Below are 19,212 nucleotides of genomic sequence, written 5' to 3'. Positions count from 1 at the left end.
TAACTTGTTTCAAATTGAACAAATAAAAAGTGAACAAATAAAAATTATAAATGCAATGAAATTTTTTTTTTTAGGATTTTGTTTATTCATTTGAGCTGAGCAGGCTGATACAGGACTCGATCCCAGGACCCCAGGATCATAAGGTGAGCCAAAGGCAGATGAGATGCCCAACTGACTGAGCCACCCAGGTGCCTGGGTGAATGCAATGAATTGTCACAAAATGAATACACCTGTGTGTAACACAACTCAGGTTAAGAAATAAGACATTACCAGCTCTTTGAGGAAGATGCGGTCGCAGCTAGAGCGGAGCTCAGGGTGCCCCACCCCTGCTCCTGACTCACCGCTGTTCGCTGAGGAACAAGTCGGTCAGGAAGCCACGCCGCAGCCATGGCATTTAAAGACACTGGGAAGACACCCGTAGAACCAGAGGTGGCGATTCACCGAATTAGAATTACTCTAACCAGCCGCAACGTCAAATCTTTGGAAAAGGTGTGTGCTGACTTGATCAGAGGTGCAAAGGAAAAGAATCTCAAAGTGAAAGGACCAGTGCGGATGCCTACCAAGACTCTGAAAATCACTACAAGACAGACTCCTTGTGGTGAAGGTTCTAAGATTTGGGATCGTTTTCAGATGAGGATCCACAAGCGACTCATTGATCTGCACAATCCTTCTGAGATTGTTAAGCAGATTACCTCCATCAGTATTGAGCCTGAAGTCGAGGTTGAAGTCACCATCGCAGATGCTTAAATCAACCTTTTTAATAAATTATCTGTTGTTAAAAAAAAAAAAAAGACATTACCAGCATCCCCGAGGCAACCCCCCCTTCCACATCCTCCTAATCACTATTGACCCCTAACACAAAAATCAAATGCTTTTAAAGATAGTTTCTTGGGCACCTGGGTGGCTCAGTCAGTTGAGCATTGCTCGGAGCAGTTGAGCCTGCTTCTCCCTCTCCCTCTGCCTGCCACTACCCATTTGTGCTCTCTCTCTCTGCCAAGTAAAATCTTTAAAAAAAAAGTAGTTTCTTTTAGATTTTTTGACTGTAGCAGTTTGTTGATGTTAGATTCTTTGACTAAATTTCAAAGTCAATTAAAAATATCTAAATTTATTTCTAAATAAAATTTGTTGAGTCACCTGGGTGGCTCAAGTGGTTGAGCATCTGCCTTTGGCTCAGGTTGTGCCCCAGGGTCCTGGGATCGAGTCCCACATCAGGTTTCCTATAGGGAGCCTGCTTCTCCCTCTGCCTGTCTCTGCCTCTCTCTGTCTCTCATGAATAAACATAATCTTTAAAAAAGGAAAAATAAAGTTTATTATTCTTTGGTACTCTAAAGGTGCTGTGCATCTGAAGTAATAAACTTAGGCTTTTTTTTTTTTTTTACAAGAACCCTGATTTATCATTGGCTTATAAGTTGATTCTTAACATTTTTCTACTAACAGTTAAAAGATGTCAAGTGTATCTTCCTAGTTTGGGAGACTAATTGGTGTATCTGAATGAAGCAGGATTACAAATTCAACAGAAACTCATGTGTAACAACTGAGAGTACTCATTGAATAACAGATATCCTAGATCTTTGCTGCTCCAAGTGTTGTTTGTGAGTCAGAATCACCACCATCATCTGGAAGCTTGTGGCAATGAACTGGATTGTGGAAATGCAGAACAACAGGCCCCAGGCCTTCTGAATTAAAGTCTACATCATGGGATCTTCCCATATATATGTTTATCTGTACATATACAGAGGTTTGAGAAAAAACACCACCCAAGATTTTTATAGGTTCATAGTTCCAACTTTTGATTTTTTTTCCCTCCAAATAACACATGTGCTTCAAGGAAAAGCCAGAGCTGGAGAATGAGGGAAGGGCAAAGACCTTGGTGGTGGGAGGAAGGTCTGGACTTCTTTTCCGGAAGGTGGAGCCTCCCTTTGTTTGCAGAAGCACTTTTCTTTTTGTCCTCATTCCCTCTTAAGAGTCTGCCTTCCTTGGAATGTACAGAATGTTAATACTGACCATTGAATGAATAGAACAAATCAATGCCCTTTTTCCTTTTACAATTTTTCAGTTCCTTAAATAGATGAATTTTTGCAGATACCATGTTTTGGAGTTTATGTATTTAGTGATGTTTTTCTGAAAAAAATTTTAAAAATGACATGTGATCTCACACTTGACATTGTATAGCAAATTAAACGATCTTCATTTTGCCTTGATTCAGACAGTTTTAATTCACATATCCTTAGACAAATGTTTCTTAACCAGCTTCCTTTGAACTCACCTGCTCTCACATCTTGAGGTGTACTCACTTTAATAAACTTTCCTACTTGCACTGCTCAACCATTGTGAATGGTCTGTCCTTGAATTCTTTCTTGTGATGAGACCAGAAGCCAAGTCAATTTTTTAAGTTTATTTATTTTTTTAAGTAATGTCTACACCCAATGTAGGGCTCAAACTCAGGGTCCCTAGATCAAGAGTTGCATGATCTGCTGACAGAGCCAGCCAGATGCCCCAGGATAAAGGCTTCTATTATATAAAATACTTGACAATAAAAATCAGTTTCTAACGTTTATCCTGAAACTCCCTATTTAATTGAATGTTATTTCAAATTAAATCAGATTCTCCAGAGACATCAATTATTTTAGAGGGCAATGTTTACCCCTGGGGAAATAATAATGCTATTGATCCAAATAGGATTAAATTATCTCTCACCTCAGAGAAAGTGAGAGGAAAAACAAAGGAAAGGTTTCTTTAAAGAATGCCAGCTATTAATGTAGGAAGAACAAGAACATCACCATTTTGTAACTGATTCAGGCAAAGCAAGAATCACTAATTAATGTTAAATCAATGAGATGAAAGGCCACTGGGTGTATTCATGACGTACTTTGGTGTAACAAATTACCCTCAAATTAGCAGCTAAAAACATTAATTTCTGGGGCGCCTGGGTGGCTCAGCCGGTTGAATGGCTTCCTTCAGCTCAGGTCATGAACTCAGAGTCCTGGGGATCCAGCCCTGAGTCAGGCTCCCCTGCTTCCTTCCTTTCCCTCTGCCTGCCAGTGCTCTGTCAAATACATAAGTAAAATCTTAAAAAACAAAACACAAAAAAACCCACATAAAACATTAATTTACTCAATTTCTTTTTTTTTTTAATTTTTATTTATTTATGATAGGCACACAGTGAGAGAGAGAGAGAGAGAGGCAGAGACACAGGCAGAGGGAGAAGCAGGCTCCATGCACCGGAAGCCCGACGTGGGATTCGATCCCGGGTCTCCAGGATCGCGCCCCGGGCCAAAGGCAGGCGCCAAACCGCTGCCCAATTTACTCAATTTCTAAGAGTTAGGTATCCTAGAGTAGCTTAGTGGTATGCCTCTGGCTCAAGGGCTTCTGTGAAATGATAGTTAAGCAGCTGACTAGGACCACTGTCATTTCAAAACACCACTAGGGCTGATGATCTGCTTCGCAGTTCACACACGTGCTAGTTGGCAGACTTCAGTTCCTTGAGAGCTGCTGGAACAAGGGCCTTAGTTCTGTCACAATGTGGGCATTCCACAGAGCTGCTCACATCACCTTGCTTCCACCAGTGTTGTTAGGGTAGGAAGTTAGTTAGGTTTTAACAGGATGCCTGCAGGCCAGCAAAGTGGGAGTTAAGGCCAGCTACGGGGGTGGGGTTGGGGGGTTGGGGGGGGTTGGGATTAGAAACCTGGGCAGTACTCCAAAAACAAAGCTACAAGAAGCTGGATCAAACCAGACAGGCCCAAGACAAAGCCCAGAAACCTTGACCAAGTAAGGAGAAAAGGCACAAAAACCTGCTCCCCACAAGGTCCCCTCCCCAAGTAATAAATACTCCACTAGCCTCCTTTGAACTCACCTGCTCTCACATTTTGAGGTGTACTCACTTTAATAAACTTTCCTACTTGCACTGCTCAACCGTTGTGAATGGTCTGGCCTTGAATTCTTTCTTGTGATGAGACCAGGAGCCTCTGGTGACATCTCGGGGACCATGCTGGGTGGAGGCCTTGAGGCCTGGAGGTCTCCACAGTCTACCCAGCAACAGTGTGAGGGGCCAGAAAGAGAGGCAGAGCCGGAGAGACAGAGCCAGACAGCAAGTCTTTTTATAACCTGATATTGGAAGTGACAATCCTACCCCTTCTATCACATTCTATGTATTAGAAGATAGTCAACAAATTCAGTTCCTGTCCAAAGGGACCAAATTACATAGGCGCATAAATGCCAAGAACTAGATTACTGGGGTCATCTGAGAAGCTGCCAGCACTAAGGAGGAATCAAATGCTCATATAATGCCAAAGTATTACCCCACAGATTACATACTGATTATTACGAAGAACATCTAACATAATGGAGCTGTTTGAATTTCCAAACTTAGCATCACTAATAGTGGCACTTCTGACATGATAAACTACAAATTTCACATTACCTAGGAAGTAATCTTGCCAAATGTGTTAACTGAATTGAATTTTATTTTTTTTTAAGATTTTATTTATTTTATTTATTTATTCATGAGAGACAGAGAGAGAGAAAGAGAGAGGCAGAGACACAGGCAGAGGGAGAAGTAGGCTCCATGCAGGGAGCCCGACGTGGGACTCGATCCCAGGTCTCCAAAATCACGCCCTGGGCCGAAGGTGGTGCTAAACCACTGAGCCACCAGGGCTGCCCAATTTTTAGATTTAATATTACTTTATAGTACATTGAGGGGGTGCATAAAAGTTACCAATACCTTGAGGAAGCAGCCAGACAAACCTGGATGTAGGTCATTCTATAAAATAACCTTGTGGGACTTTTTTTTTTTTTTTTTTAAGATTTTATTTGTTCACGGGAGACACACAGAGAGAGAGAGAGAGAGGCAGAGACACAGACAGAGGGAGGAGCAGGCTCCATGCAGGGAGCCTGATGTGGGACTCGATCCCGAGACTCCACGATCACGCCCTGGGACAAAGGCAGGCACCAAACTGCTAAGCCACCCAGGGATCCCCTTATGGGACTCTTCCACACTCTTCGTTGTGTGGAAAAAAAGGTTGGGGGATTAATTCAAACACCAAAGACATACAACCAAATACAATGTGTGAATCTTGGTTGGATCCTGGATTGCACAAAACTAACAAAACAACTAAAAAGACTAAAGAAATTTTAATATGCGATAGATAGTAGATCGTATTGTATAATCATGATTATTGTACAATTCAGTGTAATAATGGAGTTACGATTTTGTAGGCAAATGTCCTTATTCTCAGGCTATGCTGAGATATTTTGGTGTGGTGTTACAAGGTCTGCAACTAACTTTTAAATGGTCGAATAACCATCCTATGTATGTGTATGTGTGCAGAGAGAGCAAAAAACAACTACTGTAGCAAAATGGTAATAGAACTCTAGGGTATATATTGTTCGTTGCTTGCTTTGGTTTGTCTCTATTTCCTTTTTTTCTTTTCAAATTTTTATTTAAATTCTAGTTAGTTAACATAGTAATTTCAGGAGTGGAATTCATTGATTCAATAGAACACCCAGTGCTCATCACAAGTGCCCTCTTTAATCCCCATCCCATATATAGCCCATCACCTACCCATATCCCTCCATCTACCCTCAGTTTGTTCTCTATGATTAAGAATCTCTTATGGCTTGTTTCCCTCTCTCCTTTTTTTCTTTTTCCCCTTCACATATGTTCTTCTATTTTCTTTCTTAAATTCCACATATGGGTAAGCTCATACGGTATCTGTTTTTCTCTGACTGACTTCACTTAGCATAATACTCTCTAGCTTCATCCACATTGTTGTGAATGGCAAGATTTCATTCTTTGTGGTTGCTGAGTAATATTCCATTGTATATATTACTACATCTTCTTTATCCATTCTTTGAACTCTTTCCATAGTTTGGCTATTGTTGATAATGTTGCTATAGACACTGGGGTGCATGTACCCCTTTGAATCTGTATTTCTGTATCTGAAATACCTAGTAGTTCATTGCACTATTTCTTAAAAATTATTTAAAAAACTTTTTCCATGTGCTTGAAAACTTTCAAAATAAAAAACTGAGGGGAAAAAATTCACTTTATGTTTACCTCCTAATTCCATTGGTCTTAAAACTCTACTTTAGCCAGTCTTTCCTTGGTATATAATTTCTCTCTCAGGAATATCTACAATAAAACAAACAAACAAACAAACAAACAAAAAAAAACAAAAAAAAAGAGGAATATCTACAATAATAACCCCTCTCTTTTTTACTCAAGAAACTTCCTGAGAACAACTACCAAATATATCCTGTCACTTTGTATTAGAGTTGGTGGTTTCCCTTTTGGCTCTGTCACTCAGCTAGAAGCTTTGTGAGGTAAGGACTGGGTTCTGTGTGCATCACTGCACAAAACCAGGCATAGAGAATTAGTCACTTTATACTACATCTGTTGATGCTCATAAATTAAGCCAAAGAAAAATAAGAACTAAAAGCCAAGCAGACAGTTTATTTTAAATATTGGCTTGTAGTTTATAGAATTTGTTTCATTCTCATAGAGCTCAACAGTCTGTAACCTGGAGATGTCAATGTTACTGACTCCTATTTCTCACAACTTTTATGTACTTTTTATTTATAAGTAGCAGTTTAGGGGCACCTGAGTGGCTCAGTCAGTTGAGCATCTCCCTTTGGCTCAGGTCGTGATCCCAGGGTCCTGGAATTGAGCTCTGCATCAGGCTCCCTGCTCCTCGGGGAGCCTGCCTCACCCTCTGCCTCCCTCTCTGTCTCTTATGAATAAAAAAAAAAAAAAAAAGTAGCAGTTTAAAGCCTAATTTTAACATGATTAACAATACTTTTTCTTGAAATAGGGGTTTACAAAGTCTATAAACCTGTATCATATAATCAATTCTCAATACTTTATTTCTCTTTTTAACAATGCACACTTGTTTTCTGCTTGAAGAGTTGGGCTATACTTTACAAGCTCTTAGGTCAAGAATTGTGACTTAATTCATTAAAAAATATATTTGTACGTACTGTGCAATTTTAGCTGTACTTTATGAACAGCTGTTTCGTGATACAGGTCCATTTCATTTGTATAATAATAAATAATAAATCTGCATTTATTTTCCCAATTTTAGGTTTTCATCCAAAAATTCAGTAATGGCTTCTTCATCCGCTGAATGAAGCAGTCTCTGAATTAGCTGATCCAGACACTTCTCCCCACAAAGAAATTCCTGGGAGAAGAGGGATTATAAAAACCTGATTACTAGAAATAAAGGAGAAACAAAGCAAAGAATTAAATGTATATTTACTTTGTTTCTTTACAGTCATTATTTAATAGCAATAATTGGTTACTAAAGTGGTTCTATAATATAATGAACACTTGCAGTTATACTGGCTTCTTATAAAAAGTGTATCCAAACGAGTAAATGGAATTCTATTCTTTCTTTCATTGTTTACATTAGCATTTTGTTTAAAAATCAATCTTTTGGGAGTTGACTCTTTCCAACAACTCTGGAGACAACAAAACAAAGGAGATCTGAATCAACTTGAAATTGACCACTTCTCTCCTTTGCTTGACTTTCCTAACAACAGGGTTCTAGGATCTCAAACTACCTTTGGGATGATGTTTGCTGAATCCCTTCTCTTTCTGTTTCCCAGAAAAGATAAGGCTTTCCTAGTCTTGTCCTGAAAATCCTACCCTTTTCATTCATAACACATTATTTCCCAAGGGCAAAAAAGACTGAAATGCCTCAATCAACGCCCCAGGCACCTTGCTGCCACATTAACACGCACACCTGCTCCTTGCTAACCTCTGCTCCCCAAATCCTCTGGCCCTCCCCAGACCATTTCAGCTCACATTTCTCATACCAACCCTCAAATTTAAATTTTATTTAATCCATAAGTGGCTTTTATTAGTTTTGTTTTTTTCTCAAATTGGAAATACGGCAGTTTTAAAATCTAGAAGCCCTGTGTGACGAAGAAAATATTTATGCCAAAACATTTAGGGGACAAGCGTCTTGAGGTCTGCAACTTGCTTTCAAATGGCTCACCAGCAACATAGGAGGCAGAAGGAAGAGAAGGCAAATATTAACAACTGTTGCATCTAGGTATAGGGTGTATATTGAACCAGTCTTTAAATGTATATACTTGAACATTTCTAAATAAAAAGTTCAGAAAAATACTCTGCTTATGTTTACCTCAAATAAGTCTACTGGGTGAAAAGGTTGTTAGACCTTTCTGTAGTCTTCCCTACAGTTCATCACTAAAATAGTAACTTTATGTACCTTTCCCGTGTTATAGAAATTCTGTGTAACAGAGTTGTTGGGAACAGTGAATTAGTAGTCTTGTATTTTAGAAATGTTCAAAATCTAGACATTGGCTTAATGGAAATATTTCTATGTCAGCATCTGGAACACAGAACATTTGAAGTTTTGATGTAGGAGTGAACTAAATTTTTTTTTGAAAGATTTTATTTCAGAGAGAGAGAGAGAGAGAGAGAGAGCAGGGAGGAGGGGCAGAGCAAGAGGGAGAAAGAGTCTCAAGCAGACTTTGCACTCAGCATGGAGCCCAAATTGGGGCTTGATACAAGTACCGAGCTTGGATCACGACCCAAGCTGAAACCAAGAGCCAAGCCCTCAACCGACTATACCACCCAACTCCCTGGCATTAACTAATTTTATATTTGGTACTTCTTGAATGGTCTTACAGTTGAATTTTAGGTTAAGTGTATACATTCACTTCTCAAGTTAAATTGTAGGAGAAAAGATGCCTTACTATCTTTGTATTCCACAAAACACCAGCATATATTAAAACATCAATTAACTTTAAAAGTAAAGCAAAAGCCCCATGATGAAGTTTTAAAATTAAAATTTATACCATTTGGAGCATAAGATGGAAATTGCTTATAAAACCAGCATGCCCGGAGCTCAAATTATCATGGTATTGCCAAGGTGATTTCATCATTTGGAAATTATGTTAAAAAGATTATCACTCTTAACTGATAATCTCATCACATTTAGAGTTTGATTGGATTAACCAGAGTTTGATTGGATTAACTAGAGTTTGATTGGATTAGCCAGAGTACAAAGACCAAAGATGAAGGACTTGTGGTTCCTAACCTTCGGAAGCTCATCATCTAGGGACAGAGCTAGGGACCACAATCAGGGCAAGAAATTAAAAAAGAAGCAAGTGAGGGTTGTAACGTTAATTTTAAGAAGAAGGTGGCAACAGGAAATAATTTAGGAAGAAAAAAGTTTGCGTTAGGTCATAAAAAGAGAACAGTATTTCTCCAAATTGAGACAAGCAGAGCATTTCAGTCAAAAGAAATGAGGCTGAAGAAAGGCATGGAAACAAAGCACAGAGCCAGGAGAGGGTGAGGGGAAATTTCCAATGCAGGGCAGGAGACAGGCTGATGTTAAGGAATTTGCACAAGGACTTTGAGAAACAGCATAAAAACGATGTATTACAGGTAGTCTGTGCCTATGATCTAGATGAGTATAAATAAAAATAAAATCACCTACAAGATAACTCATACTAAGAATACAAGGTGATCTCATAGAACCCAAGGGTAGGAATGGAAAGGCTACTGCCACCACCCTGGGAATGAAGCTGGCCACAGGAATAGATGGAGGCCGGGATTACTCTCGTCAAGATTCTTTCCATCCGGTTCTATTTTTGCTCCTTTCAATATCAGCTTCATCTCTTACTGAACATTGCTTTCACCTCATGGTTTGGAAATGTGGCTTCTAACCTCTTGTAAATTTTACACATGTCAGTTTTAGCCGACAGAATGGCCCTCTTTGTCTCCAGCTTAAAAACGCAAGGAAGGAACTCATTGGCGGGGGCTTGTTCGGATTTCCTCCCCCAAACAAACCAATTATTGTCTTGGGTCAGGATCATGATGCTGTCAGAGCAGAGCAGCTTCATCAAGAACTATATAAATGGAGTAGGGAGAAATTCAGGCTCTAAGATAAAGGATCAGGGCTGAGCTGAGCTGAGTCCCCCAAACAGACAGCCACTTTTTTTCCTCTCCACTCCTTCCATTCTTTTCTATGGTTGTTGCCCACCCCCGGGGTTAAGGCCCTTATTGCTTTTCCTGCCTTATCTACAGCTATTCTGTCCCTAAGTTATTCAATCCTACTCGTCTCTTTCCTGTCCTTCATACAGATTTTAATGTTGTACTACATTTTTTCCATGACATTTCCAAACGTTCTCCTTTCACTAATATGGGATGGTATTTTTCCTTCCCAGTAGGCTGGTTAATCATTACGAGAGCACACAAATATAATTTCCCTTATTATTTCTGAGTCTGGCATGCTAGTTTAGTTATTATAACATGTTAGCCAAAAGCCAGACATTTTATAACTGTAAGAGCCACTTAACCTGCGTCTGTTTCAAGACTGAATACTAACTGGAGACCCAAGGGCTATTCTAAAAAATATTACCGGCTGTAAGAATGCAGCCGTCTCAGGGAACAGCGTCGCCACTACCAGAAAAACAGCAGAAAGAATATGGTGTAATCAGAACAATATGGCCAAATCTGTTTGGTTATTATGTGTGTTTCCTGAGGAAAGGGAAGTTAGCAAATATTTTCTCTTTTTTGACAAGGCTATTATGTTCCTATTTGAGACAGTCTTAAATTGCTGAGAAGACAGGAGAAGTGGCATAAGATACACAGAAATTTTTAAACATTTGAAAAACACAGACATTTCCTTTGTAAAATTAGGACTTTAATTTTGAGTACAGAATGGGACAAAGTCAAGTGAAAGAAGCCCTACGTATCAGATGGCATCAAGGAAAAAAAAAATCAAAATCTTGCCTTTTGTACACAGTTCTTTATGAGAACCGGTTCATTTTTCCCCTCAGGGGAAGCAAAAGGCGAATTTTCCTATGCTTCATTATGAACGTATTAACGGCAGTTGTCTGGCCAAATGGGATTTAGTTAAGTTAATGTTCAAACCATGTTGGCAGGGTCTTTCCCCAACAGCATAATTATAACTCCTGAATCTAAAGAACAATCCATCGTGGTAGGCAGACCTCGAAGATGCCCCCTGGTGTACACACCTTGCAGAATTCTCTCCCTTACATGGAGGCAGAAGCTGTGTTATGATGGGATTTCACTCCAGTGATTAGGTGATTAATCAGTTGATGCTGAGTCATTCAAAAGGAATATTATTGGGGTGGGCCTGACCTAAATAGGTGAGCCCTTATAAAGGCCTAAGCCATTCCTGCAAGAGATTCAAAGTGGGAAAGGGCGTATGGTGGGGCTACTTAAAGAACAGCTGTGGGTGGTCTTTAGGACCTGAGAGCAGAGAACTCAGCTCTGCTGTACCCGGACTTCTAACCTGGAGAAATCGTAAGATAAATATTATTTTAAGCCAGGAAGTTTATGGTAATTTGTTACAGAGCAATAGAAAACTGATATACTGTATACATGTATATTGAATATACCTTAATACACTGTGATTGCAAAGCAAAGAATTTGGAAGTCAAAGAGAACAGTTTCAAATTGCCTCTAAGACCCCATTTCTTACCCACAACCTAATATGAATGTTTGCAAATTTGAGGGTACTGTCTTAAGCCAGTTTAATGATTTTAAATTACCTGTTATGTCTAATACTTTAGACATAACCCCCTAAAATTAGAGTATACTTTCCTGAAAAGCAAAGGTACATAAAGCATATTCAGTTATATTACCTTAATACCACGAACTTCATATGCTATCCTGTGGTCAGTGACTCTATCCTGGGTGAAATTATATGTCCGAATTCTCTCTGACTGGGCTCTTGTTCCTACCTGTGCCATAACAAAAAGGCAATTCATATTTTAACTTTGTAGTTACCTTTATTACAATAGAAGATGTGCTTGTAAATGGCCTTTCTATTATAACAGTTTCAGGTTTTTTTAAAGGATTTTATTTATTAGAGAGAGTGCATGCAAACATCGGCTAGGGGGGACAGAGGGAGATGGAGAAGCAGACACCCTGCAGAGCAGGGAGCCTGACGTGGGGCTCGATTCCGGGACCCTGGGATCATGACCTGAAGCCAAAGGCAGACACTTAACTAACTGAGCCAACCCAGGTGTCCCTTAAAACCTTTAACTTTTAAAACTTCTTCTGATGGTCAGCTATACTTAATTTAGTCTCATATCATTTGCTTGAGGGGTTAAGAAGAAAAGTTACAGGGGTGCCTGGTCAGGTAAGCATCTGCCTTCGGCTCAGGTCATGATCCCAGGGTCCTGGGATGGAGTCCTGTACTGGGCTCTCTGCTCAATGGGGATTCTGCTTCTCCCTACCCCTGTTCATTCATTCTCTCTTTCTCTCTCAGGTAAATAAAATCTTAAAAAAAAAAATTAAAGATTTTAAAGTCTAACCTTGGATATACCAAATCAGGGATTATGGCTTTTTAGAACATTCCCAGGCCATCCTTTCTGCAACCAGTTAGGTATGGGAACTACTAACCCAAAGCATCAAATTAATGCCCAGGCTTTCACCCAAATCAGTTATATCAGACTCTTGGAGGGTGGGGCCTGAAGCATGGACAAAGCTTTGTAGGTGATAAATGGAGCCAAGGTTGAAAACCTGACATAATGCCTTCCTTATAAAAGCTACTGGATATATTAGTAATATATTAGATATATCATATCTAAGCATTAGAAATAGCTACTAAAGGGTTTCACACGGATGGAGAAGCTAATTGGGAGGCATGGAGGTCTTTTCTGGGGCCCAAAACAAGAATTTCTGAAGACACACACACACACACACACGATTTGCACTAGGCCAAATATGAATTACTTATTTTAAAAATTACTACGTGAAACATCTGGTACTGCAATGCCAAATAGCAAGTAAGTCCCAATATCTTTTATCAGGTCAAATGTCACTGAGTTCTTAGTGTTTCTGCTATCACTCATGTGCCAAGAAGCAATGGTTTGTGAATGAGCATTCCTATCTGCATACGTGTATACTGATGCTGTACAACAATCTAGGATTACCACAGAGGATTAGTATTCCATTAATCCTGTCACTTTCAATATTCGGAAGTTAGAATGTGGGTAAAGAAAGCTAGAAGGGAAAAAGTGTGAGATGATCAGGACATCTAGGCCAAAAGGATAATTAATGTTTAAGTTGATATAATTCATTATCCTAAAAGGCCACAAAGTTTTCCAAATTTAGTGTAGCACACCCATCCGCAAACAACACAAAAGCAGTTATTCCACTTTCTCTTCCAATCTCTAAGACCAACTTTACATTTTTTAGAATTTAAAATTCTATAATTTGTTTACTTAAAAACAATGACATTTATTCATTTTGCTTAGCATTTATCTATATATTTGAATAAATAATACTATATATTAATACAGTACAAAATTCAGAAAGTATAAAAGATATCTACAGTGGAAATCTCTCTTCTACCCTTTGTCCCCACATCTAATCAGCAATCACCATTACCAGTTTTTCTGCAGTGCCATTTACTTTTGATCCCAGAGTTTTAACAACAGCATAGGTTCTTCAATTAAAAATCTGCAAATCTGGGGAGCCCGGGTGGCTCAGTGGTTTGGCGCCGCCTTCAGTCCAGGGCGTGATCCTGGAGACCCAGGATCGAGTCCCACATCGGGCTCCCTGCATGGAGCCTGCTTCTCCCTCTGCCTGTGTCTTTCATGAGTAAATAAATAAAATCTTTAAAAAAAAAAAAAACCAAACCTGCAAATCTCCTAATTTCCAGAGAGTTATTTTATCTTTTAACCTAACCTCCCCTCAAGACAGTCATGATACAAACACTGGAGGGAAACAATTGGGAAATAAATTCTGAGTTTATGCATACCTGATCTATTTACGTGCAAACCGGCACTCCAAATTGAGCCATAATCTGTTAGCCCATATACAATGAAATTATTGCTTTTTAACAAATAAGCATGTTTCCCTATGCTATAAGATATTCCCATTTGATCCAGAACAAAGACTACACTTTCTACACAAAATGATGACTTTTTTGCAGAGGCATTATTATTACTTTTTTAATTTTACACAATCTCTACAGTTAACATGGGACCCGAACTCATGAGCCCAAGATCAAGAATCATATGCTCTTCGGACTGAAGCAGCCAGGCACCCCACAGTTCTTTATACTTATTTATTTATACTATATAAATCTTACCTGCAGTTTTCTAGTACTTTGTTGCTGACACTTGTCTTTCTCAATAATCTGTTGGTAGAGTCTAGCTCTCAACACTCGCAAAGCTATTTCTTTATTTTTAATCTGTGAACGTTCTTGTTGGCATTCTACTACAAGCCCTGAAAAATAACAAGGATCAGAGGTCTACTGTAAGCCTACAAAAGCCAAATTAAGACAGAACAGAGATGTCAATTATACCTCAATAAAACTGGAAAAAAAAAAAAAAGGACAGACCTCAGGAACATTTTAAAGGGGGAAAGGTTAATCAGGAAAAGATCACAAGGGATTACAACAATTTTAGACTTAGCATACTTTAGAAGCTGTATCTATCTTTTTACCATCATGATGGTAAAAGCAGTAGCTTGGCTATTTAGATTCTGATATCTGAGTAAGATATTTCAGAGGAGAAGACTGAAGGCAGTAGCATCTGCAGATGGTTACACATCCTTTCAGTCCCACAGCTCTGCCTCTCCATCCCAGCTCATTCAGACGACAGCCCGCCCTGCAGAGAGTGAACTACTGCCACCCCCATGCAGTGCTGCTCCAGTCTCTGTTTTAGTCAAGGGGCACTCAGCTTTTCCCCGTTAAACCACAAATTCACACAGAGCTGATGTTTTAAGAATGACTTTATACAACCCATGTGTCCATCAACAGATGAATGGATAAAGAAGACATGGTGTGTGTGTGTGTGTGTGTGTGTGTGCGCAGATAGGTATTTATAAATGTATGTATTTAGGAATTAGATTAGTGGAGGGGTAGGCGAACCCTAAGCTTGCCTCACCCCTCAAACACAGCTAGATAAATATCTAATCATCTGAACACCCAAGAAATTGATCTGAGGACTGAGAGCATAAACTGCACATCTACAGGTAGGGAAACGGCCACCTTGTGTTAGGTAGGAGCTGTGGAGAGTTGATCTGGGGGAGAGAAGAGCTGGGAGGTGCTGTGGACAGGAGGGAGCCCCAAACATGGAGGGGGGGGGGGGGAGAGAGGGGGAGAGAGAGAGAGAGACAGAGAGAGAGAGAGAGAAGCAACAGGCCAGGGACTGCACACAAAAAACTATTTCCCAAAACCAGTGACTGGGAAAAGGAGAGGGGCTGTATACAACTAGTTTTTATGAGCAACTGAGTGCAAAGCCAGAAGATTTAGGAGATTGTGCCATCGGTGGGGTTGTGCTTTGTGGTGCTCTGGTGGGAAGGGAGGGTGGAGACCTGGAGGTGGGTAGCGTGGTCTGAGGATCCCCTGGATCCCATGGGGGGACCAGCTCCCCTTCTTGGAGTGCACCTGGGAGTGCTGGCTCGGCCTCTCAGGGGACAGAACTAGCAGCGCTGATGTGGTCCCTGTTCCCTACATGGGAACAGACACCATCTGAGGGCAACAAACCTTTTAGCTGCGCTTTCCCATAAACCACTGTGTGGCTGTGTGACTGACTGCATTTCTGGGACAAAGTGGCACCAGCCACAATGTGGCGAGACCTTCCCCCAGAGGAGCAGCGTGGGTCCCTAAGATGTGGAGTTCTGAAATGCAGCCCAGTGCCTGAGCTCAAACACAGAGGAGCAGGGTGCCCCCTAGCAGGCGGGCAGCTCTGATATAAACAGGGTAAAGGCAGGGATCTGATGGGAGCCGGAGACACAAGAGGGGTGATGGGGTTGTGAGGTGACTGAGGACCTCCAGAAGGGGGCTGGTGGGAACCCCCTGCTCCAGGAGAGCTCCAGGAGAGAGCTGGGCGATGCAATTTTCTCCCCTGCCAGTCAGCTCGGCCTGACTCCGGTGAGCAACACAGCTCCCCCCAGTGGACGCCTACACCAAGCCCCGCCCTGCAGGTTTGTCGCCAGCAGGGCAAGTCCACCTGAGACTCAGCACAGCAGGCCCCACCCCAGAACACCAGCACAATCTCCTCAAGGGCACTAAGGCTACTGATCACATAGTGCTGCAAACCTTCAGCTCTAGGGGAAATAGGATCTATCTTCTTCTTCTTTTTTCTTTTTTAAGATTTTATTTACTTATTCGACAGGTGCAGAGAGAGATACCGCATGCACACAAGCAGAGGGAAAGGCAGAGGGAGAGGGAGACACAGGCTCCCTGGCTGAGCAGGGAGCCCCAAGCAGGGCCCAATTCCAGGACCCTGGGATCATGACTTGAGCCAAAGGCAGATGCTTAGCTGACTGAGCCACCCAGGTGGCCCTGGATCTAGCTTATTAAAAAACAACAAAACAAAAAACAAAACATCAACAACAGACCAAAACACACCTAGTTAAAACCTTGCCACACACCAGGAAAGGCCTAAACACCCCTCACTGCAGGCAAGGAGAAACTGCAGAGGATTCACCTGAGGGAAGGAGCAGCCAAAACAAAACAGCAGAGTGCACACTCTGAAACACCTGAAGGACCAGGCCCAAGACAGTATAGGTCCCTTTTTCTTTTTCTTTTTCTTTTTTTTTTTTTTTTTTGGACCTCTTCTTAATATAGCCATTACTGTCAGGAGCAGGAATATAACAGGCTTTCCTAACAATCACACGCAAAGACAAACAAACAAAAAACAGTGATCTAGACAAAATGACAAGATGGGAGGAATTCATCCCAAAAGAAAGAATAGGAAGAAGTAACGGCCAGGGATTTAATCAATACAGATATAAGATGCCTGAACCAAGAATTTAAAACAACTTATAAGGGATACTGAGCTGAGAAAAGCATAGAAGACACCAGAGAATCCCTTACTGCAGAGATAATAGAATTAAAAACCTGGTCAAGCTAAAATAAAAAATGCCATAACCAAGATGCAAAACTGACTGGATGCAATGATAATGAAGATGGATGAAACCAAGGATATAGATACAGAAGATAAAATTATGGAAAATAATGAAGCTGAAAAGAGGGAAAGAAAGGTATTAGATCATGAATGTAGAGTCAGAGTTAGGGAACTCAGTGACTCTTTAAAGCATTATAACACTTGTATCATAGGAGTCCCAGAAGAAGAAAAGGGGGCAGAAGGTTTAGTTGAGCAAATTATAGCTAAAAACTTCCCTAATATGGGGAAGGAAAACAGACATCAAAATCCAAGAAGCACAGAGAACTCCCATTAAATTCAACAAAAGCTAGTCATCACTAAGACATATCATAGTCAAATTCACAAAATACACGAATAAGGAGCGAATTCTGAAAGCAAGGGAAAAATATCCTTAACCTACAAGGGAAGACATCTCAGATTCCCAACAGATCTATCCACAGAAACCTGACAGGCCAGACAGGACTAGCAGGATATATTTAATTGCTGAATGGGAAAAATATGCAGCCGAGAATATTTTATCCAGCAAAGCTGTCATTCAGAATAGAAGGAGAGATAAAGAGTTCCGAGACAAGCAAAAACTAAAGGAGTTTGTGACCACTAAACTAACCCTGCAAAAATACTAAAGAGGACTCTTTGAGCAGGGAAAAAAAGACCAAAAGTAACAAAAACTAGAAAGGAAGAGAGAACACCATCAGAAACACCAACTTTACAGGTAACACAATGGACACTAAATTCATATTCATCAAGAATTACTCTGAATGTAAATGGACTAAATGCTCCAATTAAAAGACATAGGGTGTTAGAATGGATAAAAAGGAGGACCCATCTATATGCTGCCTATAAGAGACTCATTTTAGACCCAAAGACATTTACAAATTAAAAGTGAAGGGATGGAGAAATATGTGGCATGCTAATGGACATCAAAAGAAAGCCATACTTATATCTGACAAATTAGAGCTAAACCAAAGACTGTACCAAGAGATGAAGAAGGATACTCTATCATAAATAAGGAGTCTATCCATCAGGAATATTTAACAATTATAAATATTTATGTCCCCAACTTGGGAGCACCCAAATATGTAAATCAATAAATAGCAAACACAAACTAATTGATAATAATACAACAATTGTAGGGGACTTTAATACCCCACTCACAGCAGTGGACAGATCATCTAAGTAGAAAATCAACAAGGAAACAAGGGCTTTGAATGACACACTGGGCCAGATGGACTTAATATAACTTCTTATATTCAGAACATTCCATCCTAAAGCAGAATACACATTCTTTACGAGTGCACACAGAACATTCTGCAGGACAGATCACATAGTGGGTCACAAATCAGTCCTCAACAAATACAAAGAGACTGAGGTCATACCATACATAGTTTCCGACCACAATGCTATGAATCTTGAAGTCAACCACAAGAAAAAATTTAGAAAGACCACAAATGCATGTAGGTGAAAGAAACATCCTACTAAAGAATCAATGGGTTAACCAAGAATGTAAGAAGAAATTTTTAAAAATACATGGAAGCAAATGAAAATGAAAACATGACAGTCAAAAACCACTGAAATTCAGCAAAGGCAGTCCTCAAAGGAAAGTATATTGCAATACAGGCCTACTTCAAGAAGCAAGAAAAGTCTCAAGTAAACAACGTAACCTTACACCTAAAGGAGTTAGAAAAGGAACAGAAAATAAAGCCTAAAGCCAGCAGAAGGGAAATAAATATTAGAACAGAAATAAATGATATAAAAACAAACAAACAAAAAACAGTAGAACAGATCAACAAAACTAAGAGCTGGTTCTTTGAAAGAATCAATAAAATTGATAAACCCTTAGCTAGACTTATCAAAAAGAAAAGAGAAAGCACCCAAATAAACAAAATCTTGGATAAAAGAGAAGAGATCATAAGCAATACCACAGAAATGAAAACAATTATAACACAATATTATGAGCAATTATATGCCAATGAACTGGGCAATCTGGAAGAAGTAGACAAATTCCTAGAAATGTACAAACTACTAAAACTGAAACAAGAATAGAAAATTTGAACAGACCTATAAGCAGTAACTAAATCAAATCAGTAATTAAAATCTCCCAACAAAAAGTCCAAGTCCAGGGCCAGGGAAATTCTACCAAACATTTAAAGAAGAATTAATACTCATTCTTCTGAAACTTCCAAAAAACAGAAATGGAAGGCACCTGGGTGGCTCAGTGGTTGAGCTTCTGCCTTCGGTTCAGGGCATGATCCTAGGGTCCTGGGATCGAGTCCCACATCAGGCTCCCCTCAGGGAGCCTGCTTCTTC

The 19,212-nt window shown here is 40.0% G+C and overlaps 2 protein-coding genes across 8 annotated transcripts in view; one reads left to right on the top strand and one right to left on the bottom strand.

The window, feature by feature from the left end:
- Window positions 1-139: 139 nt before the first annotated feature.
- LOC119865194 (40S ribosomal protein S20-like) lies at window positions 140-10,426 on the top strand. The gene is made up of 3 exons (XM_038569665.1): window positions 140-753; window positions 5,150-5,154; window positions 10,415-10,426. The coding sequence occupies exon 1, from the start codon at window positions 388-390 to the stop codon at window positions 745-747; it is 360 nt and encodes a 119-aa protein (XP_038425593.1). The 5' UTR covers window positions 140-387; the 3' UTR covers window positions 748-753; window positions 5,150-5,154; window positions 10,415-10,426.
- Window positions 636-19,212, bottom strand: part of MTRF1 (mitochondrial translation release factor 1) — a 55,457-nt gene continuing 36,880 nt past the window's right edge. For 4 of the 7 annotated variants that reach the window (XM_038569658.1, XM_038569659.1, XM_038569662.1 and 1 more), the window contains 3 exons: window positions 14,100-14,236; window positions 11,641-11,739; window positions 6,836-7,175 (listed from right to left, as the gene is read on the bottom strand). In XM_038569658.1, the coding sequence (XP_038425586.1) occupies window positions 7,062-7,175; window positions 11,641-11,739; window positions 14,100-14,236 (350 nt within the window). In that variant the 3' untranslated portion in view covers window positions 6,836-7,061. Of the gene's footprint in view, window positions 770-6,835; window positions 7,208-11,640; window positions 11,740-14,099; window positions 14,237-19,212 lie in introns of those variants that run through there. The other 3 variants (XR_005376293.1, XM_038569661.1, XM_038569660.1) reach the window with 3 other exon arrangements.

The sequence above is a fragment of the Canis lupus genome, chromosome 22 (assembly GCF_011100685.1).
Source record: "Canis lupus familiaris isolate Mischka breed German Shepherd chromosome 22, alternate assembly UU_Cfam_GSD_1.0, whole genome shotgun sequence".
Lineage (NCBI taxonomy): Eukaryota > Metazoa > Chordata > Mammalia > Carnivora > Canidae > Canis > Canis lupus.
Note: the sequence above shows the minus strand (reverse complement) of the source record. Positions and strands in the feature narration are given on the sequence as shown.

Excerpts from the sequence above, each read along its gene's own strand:
- LOC119865194 (XM_038569665.1), top strand. The coding sequence starts at position 388 with ATGGCATTTAAAGACACTGGGAAGACACCCGTAGAACCAGAGGTGGCG.